Below are 14,411 nucleotides of genomic sequence, written 5' to 3'. Positions count from 1 at the left end.
CTGTATTGGTTGCATCCTCTTGTAAAATTCTATCATATAACTGGATAGCATCATCGTACCTGTTCAAAGAAATCATTTACATTTATTTTTGCTGGAACAGAACTCTGACTATTTGACTGTCCTAGCAGTAGTTAATAACACTCCTATACTCTCTATACTGAATATAATTATGCAAACAATATTTGTGCAGACAAATCAAGTTAAATAAAATAAATGGCAATTCATTCATGGAATACCATTTCAACAACTTACACATCTTACACCAAAGTTGTCATACTCCCTCTTTCTGTTCTTTTCTTCTGTACCCAATAGGTCCAACCATCACAACCCAAATCTCTCTTCTTTCCCAAGAAGCAGAAATCCCAAAGTTTGAAAGGCTGTTCAAAATAATGACTTTTCACTTCATCACTGCAATTTAAAGCTTCACATATGTCTCTTCTGTTATGACTTTATAAATTTAAGCTGCAAACAGTAAACTACAGGGACTTGTACCGCTAGAGCAACCCCTTGACTTTACCATAAATCGTGAGAGGAAATTGTTTTCCACCACCACTACATAAGCTTTATTAATTAATTCTGCTATTTGAAGTTTGCTCAAAACAGGTTACTCCAGTTGCTTTAAACACTTTTACATCTTCTGAGAAACAGGCTTGTGTGTTTAGTCAGCCACGTGCAGAACCCAAACTGGACAAATTAAACAATTCAACTCAAAATACATTGGGCTACACAGCTACTACACTATCACCACATGACTAGGGCATACTTTGTCTCTTCACAAACAGTTTGAGAAGCAGTTTTTCCAAGGTACTGCTGATTTTGTTGCTACACATCCCCTTCTCACCTCAGACACCCATTACACACTTACACTGCTTCCTGAGCACTGCGGCAAAGTGCATAGCTCAGCTTCCCAATCCAGCTACCATGAAGTGTAAGCACAAATGTGAAAAGAGGCACTAAAGCAGTACTGAGTAGAAGGTGACTGCTACAGGCCAACTTGAGCAGAAATGCCATCAGATGCCGTATTTGTGTTCCCCATTAGTTGCTACTTTATCCTACGTATTTCACAAGGCTAACCACAATGCCCATAACCTCAGGTTAACTAAGTCAAGTTCCAGAAGAGCATTCTCTTGATCACTAAGTCTCTGTGAGGATGTTCCTCATTATTTCCCCTTTCTGGCAAGGAAGGCAGGATTTCAACAACTCCTGCAGGCACTCAGAATTTAATGAGAAGTGCACTTCTACCGAGCGTGTGACCACCCCAGACAAGGTCTCCTTAGGCTTTATTTATAGCCAGTGGAAAGAGGCAGGCCTTCCTAGGGCACAGTTCAGAATACTTACAGGTGGGTTTCTGTACACAATGACCCACATATAAAGCCCCTCCTTCTCCTCCAACTTCTGGAGAAAACCTGTTGACATGAAATCTCAGCTTCTGTTATACTGCTCCCCTCAAGTCCAGTCTCAAGGATTTAAACTGACCACAACACCACAACAATTTTTAAAAACAATTCTGAAAAGCTGAAGCTCAGTCCCACTTATTGCTGAAACAACACAAAATGTTTGGGGGGCCGCTATCTTCTACAAAGATCTGCTTCCATGCAGTAACACCTTCAGTGTAGACAAATACAGCTGAACAGAATTACGATCTTTTGCACTTTTGAACAGCTTTTGGGAAAAGGGGGAAAACACGCTGCTAAGCTCTCAGCGTATTCCTACCCCACATCAAAAGGAGACTGCTACGTTTAATGGAAATTTTTCAGGAACATATAAAGAGAGTGTGAAATGTGGAACAACTAGCTTCTCTAAGACTGCTCCTGTGCTAGTTATCCCCCCTTTTTGTTTCAAGCAAAGGGCTTTCACTCGTGGCTCATATCAAACTACATTTTCAAATTTAATTTTGCAAGGAAATGGATAATGAACATCTGCAAAATAAATAAATTATTAACAAGTATTTAGGCATCCACTTCTAAATTCCAATTCCTTCATTAAAGATGGGCCAAAAGCTCAAAATCCCATTAACTCTGTATGGCATGAAATGAAGGTCATTCCTTTTGGAAAAGTAAGTTCTCAACTGTTCATTACTTTAACAACTTGTATCAAATTTGGTATGTTATAAACATTTTATAGGATATTTTAAAATGTTTCCTCTTTTAGTTTCTGCCATTTTTGAATTACTTCTATGAAGAACTCTACAGTAATTCATATTAAGTTCTACTGGACTTATAAATCCTTGGAAAACTAAAAAAAAGAGCTCAAGTTTGAAGTGATCAGGAGCACAGAAGTACAGTGAAGCAAAAAAAGTCTGTCACTCAATTTCATATTCTGCTCTAGGTCTGCAAGATGAAATGTACACCTCACAGACCTTGCCAAAAAAGTGCCTCATGCTTTACTGTATAATAACTTAGACTGTCAAGTAATAGATCTTTTCAATCTATGAAGTCTGACGGAACATTGCAAAAATGTAACATTGTATAATACAAGCAAAAACACAATAAAAAATGTCTAAACATAACATGATCATGCATACCATTATTTTCTTTACAGAAACTGGATAGCATTGCTTTGCCATGCTTTTACTATGTCTGAATTCCTTATTAAGAAATAGCATGCACCTTTCCAAATAGAAAATACATTTTTTTTTAAATCAAGGTTTTACCTTTCCATAGCTTCAAATCTCATTCCAGTTAATCGTTTAACTCTGTGGCTCCCAGGAAACTGCCTCCTCAGTTCCTGAAGACAAAACTGTACAAATAAATTCAAAAATACTGTAATGAACACAGAAGCAGGAAAAAAAAAGCCCTTGGCTGATGAATTCAACAGCCTGAAATGTGATCTCTGATTAAAAGTAAACACTCATTTTTGAAATAAGCAATAAAATGTATTGATAAAGAGAAGTTCAGAAACTGAAACTTTGTCTGTTAGAAGACTAATTTTAAGAAATATTTTCCATATAGTTTTTTAGATCATCATGGCTTCCTGGAAATAGTTATTTGCCCTGAAAAGTAAACTCATTTACTAAAACAGTTCTGATGCTATGAAACATTGAAGTCTACTTAGTTTCCTCATAATAACACAGGACAGTTAAGAAAAATAAAGACAGTAAGAACTTACGTGATACTTCCTTAATAAATGGATATCTTACAATGGAACAAACGATGCTAATTCTGTGCTCTGTGTTTATTTTTGAAATAAAACTTTGAAATCCAAAGAAAATGTTTGTCATTGGCTTGAACAGAGCCTGCTGGCAGAGGAGGTATAACTTCTAACTCCTGAAATCAATGAGACATCTGGGCTGGATAAAAGGAATTCAACACAGACAGATTTCTCCAGATTAGCAAAAAAAGAAAAGGGCACGTTTGGTAGAGGGACTGAGTCACAACTTCCCCAGAGCAAAGTGACAAATCATATCATAGCTGTGGCTACAGAGCAGTGCAAGATCTGTAGCTGACTCGCTACTCTTCGACGAGTAGCAGAGTAGACCCCAGTCTCTTCAGAAGACCAATGGCTGGAGTCTTATTAAAAGCTTCACACACAACTTTCCTTTTCAAAGCACTTATATAAATAAGAACTGAGCTTAAAAACCTGTTCTTCAGATCTAAGTTTCTGGCTAAGGTCTATCCACATAATCTGTTCCATTTCATCACATCCACTGCTCAAAGGAAGAAATACAAACAGTAAATCAGTAAAAATTAGCAGGTTCCTTCTCTGTGTCTGTAGATGAAGAGCTGCAGGAGAAGTATAAAAACCTTCACTGCTTTTCTCCAGTACTCATTCAAAAACCGACAAAAATTGTTTGCAGTAACACTGGATCCCACAATCTGCAGATGGACTTTCATCTAGGAAGAAAACACCAACACCACAAGAAATGCTGATGCACTAGAGTGCAGGAGTGCTGTGAGACTAGAACTGCACATCATAGGTCTGACTAGGTCACTATCCTGTTGAATACAGAAGCTATGAGACCAAAATAAACTCCTGTAGATTAAGAAATCAGAAGAAATAATCTGACATGAAAAGTCGTGAGATTGTTCTAAGCAACTTGCTGTAGCACTTTTGAAAACAAACCAAAAAAGGTCCTCTGCATGATCAGCTAGGCTATGTATATCCTTGGGCTGTTCTTGTCTCAGCAGCACTGAGCGTCATCTTTTTAAATTTAACCTGTACTCCCTGTAATCATTTATTATAATGTATTTCTGAAATGCTGCATTTGTTATCAAGAGACTCTATCAGTTCTCACAAAGAGGTGTGGTTCTACACAATGCCAACAATCTACTTTTCAGTTTCTCTCAGAAACTCAGCAGTTGCAATGACAAATCTCATTTATTTGTGAAACTTTAATTTGCTTTCTGATTTTTCAGCTACATAGGCTTTTAATTTTCAAGGTATGACAAAGGTAAAGAAATATAAATCTGAGCTTAAGCATGTAAATACTGGTAATGCAGGTGCCTGCCAGTAATAGGCGCTTTCACTAAAGAAAAAAAAACAGCAAAAACAAAACAAAAACGAGATAAATGACTGAAATCCATCTCAGCCTCCTTGTTCGGAGAAGATGAGACCCATTCTCCTAAGCATGAACGTCAAAAACTCTCTGCTAAAAAATGTACTTTGGGGCTACAGTTGTAGGAGAAAGTCACATCTGATGCTGACTTGCTTGAATTAACTACTTCTTCATTATAAATCAATCAAATAATAATTATAATAATCTCTGTTTCCCTCTAAGCTTTTACCCTCCTTTCTGAGCTGCATATAAAATGCTGCACTGCCTCACCTCAAGCAATATCTCTTAGAGGGCACAGAAACTGAAATTCAAAATCCCAGCCATGGTTAGTAAAAACAAATAGTGTTTCACCACTGATCTTTCAGCACTGGCTGCCACAACAATTCCATGAAAGTCTTCCTGAAAACACCATGAAAATAAATACCCAAACTGATTTCAATATAAATCAGAACACTGAAATACATTTATTTAAACAGTAAGTTTGGTTTTGTTTAAACAGACAACTACAAGTGTCTTCTTTTGAGTTACAAAAAAAAAAAAGGAAAGTTCACCAGGTTCACAAGAAGTTCAGTGTGTTGTCCTCTATTTTCCAGGACTCCATTGTACCATATATATACAAAACTCAAGACAAACTTGTCTGGTTCAGCCTACTTTCAAACTGCCCTTCTCCCAATTACAACCTCCATTCTGACCCCTTGTATGTCACAGACCATTAAGCTTCACCCAAATGACACCACATGAAGCTCAAAGACTTTACAAGGTGTTTTACTGTCTGCAGGAGAATAAGACACTGGAAAAGTAATTCCTGAGAAGGACCTGAACCTTTGAAAGTGTCGTTTTTAATCTAGTGAGCAGGTGTTAAGAGTTTAAAACAGGCTCATTTTGTCTGAATTATTCTTAAATTCAAATAAATCTGTACACAAAATTACTAAAACCAAATGACCATTAACAATATTTACATTAAGAATTACTGAATAATTTGCATCAGAAGGGGCCTTCGGAGGTCACCTGCATGAAATCCTCACTCATAATAAAGCCAGTTTCCACCTAAACGAAGGTGATTCAGAGCCACATGGCAATGTGTTTCTTAGTATCTCCAAGGAATACCACTGCTTTTCTGTGCTACGTGTTTCCTAGTGTTCACCATTGTCTCTGTTAAAAACTTTTTTTCCTAATACTGGAAAGCGGATTTTTCTTTGCTGCTACTTATATCTATCACCTGTCCTTTGTTGCACATCTACAAAGGTGTGTCTCCACTTTCTTTATAACTTTATAACATATTACAAATCTGTAATTACAGATTTGAAGATAACAAAGATCTCTTCTTTGTCTTCCCAAGACTTAACAAACCCATACCTCTGAGTGTTTTTGTACACATTATGTAGCCCACTCAGCTCCTTACTCACCTTGGTGGACATCAACTGGACTTGTTCCACTGTGTCAAGGACTGCCAGCAATGACAGCACGATATACAGTGTTGATATATGTGACAGGGCATTTTTACCTCAAAACATTTAAAAAAACCTATACATTTTAAGAAGTTTTTAATAAACGAACACTTTCTGGACAATACAGCAACGTCAGTATTATTAGTGAAATTTAGCCCATAGCAGAGTAGCTGTAAATATTTTCATGGCTCTTGGAAGAGAAATGATCTGCTTAAACACATTACAGAAGGTGGGTGGAGGCAGTTTCTCCACAGCAGTCTATTTCTTGATATCCTACAAGGCCAAGTTATGGAGTTCAGAATATCCTACAACTGTCCAAAGAGCTAACCAGAAGAGATACTCAGGAAGAAAACTTAAGGTTTGAGAGAAAAGTCAGCTTAAAAACTTACCAGTGCCAAATCATCTCGACTGCAGTCCAGGGCAGCAATCATCACCTGTTCATATATTATCCAAACTGGACACAAAAGAGACATAAATTGAGACAGCTGATTTCATTATTTTTATTTATTTATTTTTTAACATAAAGGGAAACACCTACAATGAAAATAAGATCAATGAATTATGTCCATATAATTTTCCCTTCCTACTCCTGTGGATCACTACAGAACTACGGACATTTTAAGATGCTGATGGAATTAATTATAAATGCATTTAAGTAGCTTTATTGCTTTCAGTAACATAAAGTACCTTCTGACACACCGAAAGGCACAAAGCTCAAATCCTCTGGTATTCCTAACATTATAGCTGCAAACTTTTAAACAGAACCCCATTAGGACATGCTCTCTGATCAGACCTGGAGAACAGCCACAGATTAGAATGAAAACAAATTTCCCTTAACTGTTTCCTGCCAGAAGTCTTATACTGTCTTCTTCCTGGAATGGAACAATTTTTCTAAATCAATGACAGATTATAATAGTTCTGTTCTAGGTCTACTAAGTTCTTGAATTTAAAGGAATTTAAAGAACAGTGCAGCTATACAAACTACAGAAAAATCATGTTATGGGAGAAGAAAACATGTAATATACGTACTGCAAGTACTACGTGCTCTAAACTTTTATATTAAATTATCTGCATTATTAAATTATCTGAACTATATAAAGGGAAACAAAGAAGAAAGATCTAGTATTAAAATAAAAATGCGCTTGTGTGAGATTAATACCCAAACCTGTAAGTACACACTTGGTAACATTTTATTCTACTTTGTTCTATATCATGCTTATAGTAGAGCGCTACTGTGTGGTTGTGACATGCTTTCAAACAATTCTTTTTCAGTATGAAACACTGCATGTCAAACTTCTGTCAACTTCTGTCTAATGAAATTAGTACAAGTTAACTAAAGTCACATGAAAATAATAATTTCATGGATGGTGAAAATGTAGACTTAACCTTCATCTATAATATCACAAGTGTAATGCTAAAATGAAAACAGCTTTAATATTAATTTCTGCAGGATATATGACTTCATTGTGGAAAATCTTTCTCTGTTACAAAATTACCTTTTTCAATTTTTCAGCACTGCTGAAGAACAGAAAATCCATCAAATGAAAGCTAAATGAAATATATATGCTGTTTTCACATCATGGTCTAACATAATATATTAAACTAACTGTTCCAGTGAGTAATTTTTACATCTGTTTTCACTGCAGCCCGTATTCGGGAAAGAAATAAAACCTGGGAATTTGGGCAACCTATCAGACAAAAAAAAACCCTTCTATTTTACTAATCAGATACACAAAAGCAACAGAATTACAAAACAGGGTAAAAAGTGAAAATCAAAATCAGATAAATGAAATAAAATCTAAAAGCAATGGATACTTTGACAAACATTTCCTTACTGTCATCTCCAAGCTTAGATGCATACTCATTAATTAACTCCTCCCCGACATCCACTATCTGCTCACTGTTCCGGTAGTTTTCTTCCCTCCATTTCCTCATTTTATCACGCATATCTAAAGGGAAAAGAAATCAAGAGAAAATATTCAGATTTCCAGATAGGAATGGAATTTTAACTTTATTCTGAAAATATGCATATGAAGCATGGTTTAGAAAGCAATAGATCTGAAAAAGGGACTTTCACTAATAGAAGAAAACTACTAGAGAACAGACGCATGTATGTACTAGACCTCTGGAACTGTATCACTCAAGCCTCGCTCATGCTGACATATAAATAATTCAGCTTCTAGATTTGCAGGCTACTGGTTACTCAGTAAGCAATAAAATTCAAAGTGTGTTGCCCTGTTTTAAGAAAAACAGGCTTCAAGAGTTTTCTTCCAAGTAGTTTTACACTTATATTTACAAACAATATCAAAACTATTTCTGCTCCGTGTGAATGCATTTTCACTCAAAGAAAGCATTAGAATAACGATGAGAACTCAACAGCAGTTCACTTTTATCAATGTAAGAAATGGTGTAAAACTCCATTCCAAAAAGGATCTGCATGCTCCTTACCAATACAAACTGCAAGACAGACAGACATGGAAACAAAAGCTTCCTCCATCCATCAAAGAAGTGCTCAGAGGCACAAGCTACCATTGCTTATTTAGGTAAGATAAGATGGAAAAGGCAATTTCTTTTAACATTAGGATTTTTGTTTGCTTCCAATTTCAAGAGTACATTTACTACAAATCAGGTCCCCGAGAGTGCAAGCATACTCAAAGTCATGTAGAGAGCAATACTCAGCACTACCTAGCCAAGGTCAGAAAACGGCTAAGAATGACCCCATGCACATGTTTACATTTGCATACGTGTATATGTCCCATACAGAAGAACGCATTTTGGGGAACTAAAGGAAAACAGTTTTCACTATTCAATAGTGGTTTTACTGAAAATGAAGGTACTGTGAAAACTGTTGCCAGTTTGTTATTTTTTATACTTTACAGCAGCTGGGAAAGCAAACGCAATGGCAGATCAAACCACTGGCAGCTTTTCTTGCACTTCCAAACACACAGTTAACATGACCGACAGTTAAAAACTAAGCACTCGACTTTCTCCCATCTACCTGAAGCAATCCCAGATCGCTCATAAGACAGCCTTTGTGCTACATTTTGCTTTTTGAAATTCAACCAAAACCACCACACGGTCACGTTTCATACGCGTGAGTGAAGTTAAATGGTTCTAGACACATGATGGTCCCTGGAAATTCAAAGTTCGACAGCAAGAATGTGAGAGAACACAAACATTCACAAAAACTGACAAGCTAAATGCATGAAAATAAATAAGTCATCTGACTCCTAAAAATGCATTTACTTGGAAACTATCAATGTCTCCATTTCAGTGCAATTCCAAACAGAACAGCATCTAAACCATGTATTAATAGAATGTACATCTACCATTTATCAACTAGTTATAGAATCTACAGCAATGGAAAAGAAAACAAGAGGACAGAGCTGAAAAAAACCTAAACACACTAATTCATCTGAGTGCACCAAAAGGCTCGTTAGTTTTAGAAGTACTGAATGCTAAATAAAAAGTGGAAGAAAATGCTACAAATTACAGTAAAACTTACACAAGGTTTTCAACAACATGGACAATTTTTACTAAACTAGATATCAAAAGAGCCAATAGTACTTTAAGTCTTGGAGACAAATGTATAAAGTGCACGTAATACAAGGTTGGGTAGCAGCAGCCTGGGATTATGAACTGCCTGGCTTTAATTGCATTACTTTTCTGCCATGAACGCAGGTTGGTCTTGAGAAACTGATACAACTTTTTAGTCCCAGGTTCTCCTGCCCAAATGAATCAAAACACGTCAAGTTCAAAGGAACAAGCATACTTGCCACAATGTTTGTTGTTCCCTAAAGTTCACGGGAAGCCAAAAGAAATAACGCCTATTTTGTTTTTGTTCTTGTTAAGGTGTCAGGTAATATGGGCTGAGCAACCAGATACTAAGAACCCTTTTATAATGACTCACACTTGTTCAGCTGAACCACAGGTTTCAAGTCTTCAGTATCTAAGAGCGCCTCATGAAACGAAGGCAGTTAGCCCTGCTAGCAGAGACATACGAAGAGAAACACACAAGACATACAAGGGAAAATGTGACCGTGACATATACAAACCACTGACCTGGTCAGTCCCTAGCCGTTGTATTTCTGGAGCTCATTTTTATATCGCCCTTCTGTTACAGATACCAGATCTCCCACCACACCTCAGCTCCGCTCTCTCCACTCAAAACACCAAGCAAACAAAGCCCTACAACCACAACGCCCCTGACAGAAGAGGCTCACCTACACCTACACGCTCTGTACGGCCCTGGCTCCTGCTCCGGGCAGGTCTCCAGCCCCTCTCCTTACCCCAGCCTGACCGGCACTTTGTGCTTGCAGGAAGAGGCAAAGGAAATTCAACTGGCAGCACTGATGCTGCCTTTGGCTGCAACAACTCCGCTTTCAAAGTGGCCTCAACTCAAATCTCGGGATCTCACCTTTGCCTGCGGTAATCACATCAATTCATACATAAAATCCAGAGTAAACTGGTCTATCTACTTGGTTTTGGCAGAAAATTGGTATACAAAGAAGCAAGCAAACACAGTTTGGAACACAACAAAAACATTTCATCATCATTTAATTGCAAACAGATGATGACAGAGACAAAACGTGAGACTGTTTTCTATTTTTGAGTCTTTCCATACAGTGCAAATGTGAATTCAGCGTCTAAGTCAGAGGAAGGAAGCAATTTTGTCATCTGAAGTGGATGTCTTTAATGAGTAGAGATGCTGAAGTCAGTGTTCAGCTTTACAATTCATTTGGGTTTCCTATTTGTTGCATATAATGTTCACCAATACACGTTTGAAGAAAAAAAAAAAAAAGGCCTCACATGCACAGACCGTGATCTAAAGTCTTGTTGATATTTTCAGTAATTATAAAGAATTCCTGGAAAAACTTCCACATGAACACACAGCAAAACCTCTCAGTGTACCACCACGTCAGCAGAGCAATTTTTAACACTAATTTCGTGATCCAGAAAAGCCAAGTAGCTTAAATAACAGTCATCACAAGAGCTATTTAAAACCTTATAAATGGAAAACAAGTGAAAATAATAATTGAAATACATGTAGTTCAGAGCATATGTCATCTCTCTCCTGGTTTTCTGGTTTTGATATTTGGTGTAGAATGACAGACTGCCACAAGAACAGCCCAGACAGCACTTCAGGTCTCCAGAAAGCTCACGTCTCACTAGCTGGAAGCCTCTGCTTTCTGTTAGATGGGTTTGAGATGTTACCGCAATTGTGCCTTGGTGCAAAGATGAGAAAGAAAAAGTGGATTATTTTGTTCAACTATGACAATATGTCAGATGGCTTTTCTGTGAAAACCAACTCTAACTTTACTAGCCCTTGAACACTTCTTGTTTGCATGTCAAGCTAATTCTGCACACACAAGCTAACTTCTGTGCTACAGAATCAGTCTTTAAAATAACTTTATATAGAGTGTATCTTTTCCAAAAAAAAAAAAAAAACACTCATGGGCCAAATTCATCTTTAATGTGTCACTGAAATAACATTAAATATTTATGAATGGCCTCCTAGTTCTGTTTGGCTTATGAGGCTTCTGCAGGAGGCTGCACATTGCCAGTTGGTACTGACAGGCTAATGTACAGCACCGCACTGCTATTCCAGACCAGTAATTCTGGGCTCCCTCTCGTTCTACAGAGTTTCTTACTCTCATACATATTTCAATTCCTGTATATTTAAGCAGGTAGGAACCATAACGCCATTTTCCATGGGATAATTATCAACAATGATGGAAAAAAAAGACATATAACCTTAGTCTCAAATGCCTAAGACGTAAATTATAGATGCACGTTCACATTCTCTTAATACAATAGCAATCTGAGGCCACATTCAGACCACCTAAGTCCATTGATCGAGACTCTGAAATGGTTTTCTTACTCCCCAGATTTCAAAATACAGGTTATTATCTTTTCTAATAATCTATTTCTATTATCTTTTCTAAACACCCGTACAATGCACTTATCTAAACTACAATTTCATCACTGTTTAACAGCTAGCTTTGTCACAGAAAAAAACAAGTCAAAATGAAGCAGGGTACAAAACATAATTCATACACCTCACATTCACGCTTTTTCCATAACCCCCAATCCTTGTTTTGTATTTGAGCAATATTTAAGTAAAAACCATCCCATTTATAAAGAACTTAGTACATAAAGGACACTTTTCAGATAAATACCAACCACACACCTGGTTGCAAAAAAACAAGCATTTTAGACAAATTCAAGATAGGCTAAAATATGTTCCCCGAGCTGCATTCAAGTTCTCCCTCAGCAACCAGGTCATAACCCTCCTGGGACGACCCTGTAATAAAAAGCCTCATTGTGCTGGGGACCTGCAGAAGTAGAGAGAAATGCCTTTTTCTCTGTGAAGAGTCTTTCTACAGTCTGTTCAAGAATTTCACTTTTACTCTATTATACATTTCCTAATGACAGAGAAAATAAATATTATTTTCAAATGTGTGCTAAGACTTTTGGGAAAGCCTAACAATACAGCTAGCAATGACCCACACACCTTTCCTTCCCACGCAATGGCCTCCTCACTACTGCTTCATAGAATCATTAAGGTTGGAAAAGACCACTAAGATCATCTAGTCCAACCATCAACCCATGCCTGTGACTGCTCTAGATCATGCTCCTCAGTGCCACAACCACCCCTTTCTTGAAAACCTCAATCACCTCCCTGGGCAGCCTGTTCCAATATCTCATCACTCTTTCAGAGAAGAAATTTTTCCTAATATCCAACCCGAACCTCTCCTGGGGCAACTAAAGGCCATCACCTATCATTATATCACTGTTACCTGGGAGAAAAGGCTGATCTCTACTTCACCACAACCTCCTTTCAGGGAGTTGCAGAGAGAGAGAAGGTCTGCCCGGAGCCTTCTCTTCTCTAGACTGGACAATCCCGGTTCCCTCAGCTGCTTCTCATAAGATTTGTGTTTCAGATCCCTTGCAGCTTCACTGCCTTTATCTGGACACAATCCTGGACCTCAATGTCTTTTTTGTAGTGATGGGCCCAAAACTGAACACAGCACTTCAGGTGTGGCCTCACCAGTGCCAAGTACAGAGGGACGATCACCCTCCCGCTGGCTGTACTGTTTTTGATACAAGCCAGGATGCCACTGGCCTTTTCACATGGCTGTCAATTAACACTCTTTTCCTCCTTGCAACTCTCCAGCCACAGCTTCACAATTGTTACAGTATCTTCTAACAAAATACATAAAATAACTTGCAGAAATAACACATTTTTACTGAATTGACCATACCAAACAGATAATGGCATGAAATACAGTTTCGAGTATGATAGGGAAATATGTATTTTCCAGTATTTATACAAATTTTGAATGAAAACAGCAAGGAGAAGCCCAGTCTGGAAGATGGCAGCAAGAGGCAGCTGGGCCCAGATCCCCCCAGGGACTGCCGGGCCTTCACCGCAGGCCCATGGAACTACCAACAGCCTGACATCCAAGCTGCGATCTGCAGTCCCCTTGGCCATTAGGGCTTAAGCAAAGAGAAATCTGAATGCCTGCTCAAACCTTGTTACAGCCTCCCCGCAAAGAGGGAACTGATGCAAACCAGTGACCCAGCCAGGAGGTCGGCCAAGGGCTATTTTCTCTTGCAAGAGCAGCGCTGGGACTTCAAGAGGAGGGCAGGGCCGCGATGTGCTGCAGGCCCCACTGCTCCTGCTCCCTGAGGACCTGAGAGGGGCTCTTCCCAGCACGACGGGGGATGTGATATTCCCACCCAGCGCCACGACAGCCGGGTCAGCTCATTCCGCGGAGAAACCCGCCCCATCCCACAGCCGTTGGGGCGGGAGACACGGGACGCGGGTCGCTGTTTCTGCGCTACGAGCAGGCGGGGGCCAAGCCGCGCACCGAGGGGCTGCCGCAAGCTGCCGAGATGGCCCCTGAGGCGGCACCGCCCCGCGGGTGCGGTCACGCACCGCCCGAGCACCCAGCAGGAGCCGCCGTCAGCTCGCCTCACCGCCCGGCCCGGGTACGCCCGCTCCGGCCTGCTCGGGCCCGGCGAGCAGCGGAACTCCGAGCCGACCGCGCGGGCCCCACCACCTTCGCGCTGCACCGGGGCGCGGGGCCCTCCCGGCCCATCCCTAGCTGAGCCGGCGGCTGGCCGCGGCGTTACCTTCCCAGGTCACGTCGTACATCTCCGAGACCTTCGCCATCTTGGCGGCCGCCCGCGTGACGCGGCGCCGTGACGGCCCCGACCGTCATTGGACCTCCCGCCGCAGGGCCCGCCCGGCGGGGCACCGCCCGTAACCCGCACGGCACCGCACCGCACCGCACCGCCCTGCCGCGGGACTGCTGCCCGCCCGCCGGCCGGCACGCGCTGATCGGTCACAAATGTCAGCCATCCCGAGGTACTGAAAACTCGGAACAAAAAGCAGCTGTGTTGAGTAGACTGAAGGCCCATCCAGCCCAAGGTCTTGTTTCCTGCAATGGCCAAAGATGGAG

At 39.9% G+C, this 14,411-nt stretch overlaps 1 protein-coding gene across 1 annotated transcript in view; it reads right to left on the bottom strand.

Moving 5' to 3' along the window:
* EMC2 (ER membrane protein complex subunit 2) overlaps nucleotides 1-14,122 on the bottom strand; it is a 37,749-nt gene extending 23,627 nt beyond the window's left edge. Inside the window, exons 1-5 of the mRNA XM_021386726.1 lie at nucleotides 14,083-14,122; nucleotides 7,779-7,892; nucleotides 6,333-6,397; nucleotides 2,654-2,739; nucleotides 2-59 (exon numbers count right to left, since the gene is read on the bottom strand). Coding sequence (XP_021242401.1) covers nucleotides 2-59; nucleotides 2,654-2,739; nucleotides 6,333-6,397; nucleotides 7,779-7,892; nucleotides 14,083-14,122 — 363 coding nt within the window. The remainder of the gene's footprint in view (nucleotide 1; nucleotides 60-2,653; nucleotides 2,740-6,332; nucleotides 6,398-7,778; nucleotides 7,893-14,082) is intronic.

This window comes from Numida meleagris, chromosome 2, assembly GCF_002078875.1.
Source record: "Numida meleagris isolate 19003 breed g44 Domestic line chromosome 2, NumMel1.0, whole genome shotgun sequence".
Classification (NCBI taxonomy): Eukaryota; Metazoa; Chordata; class Aves; order Galliformes; family Numididae; genus Numida; species Numida meleagris.
The sequence above is the reverse complement of the archived record's forward strand: the minus strand, read 5'-3'. Positions and strand labels throughout refer to the sequence as shown.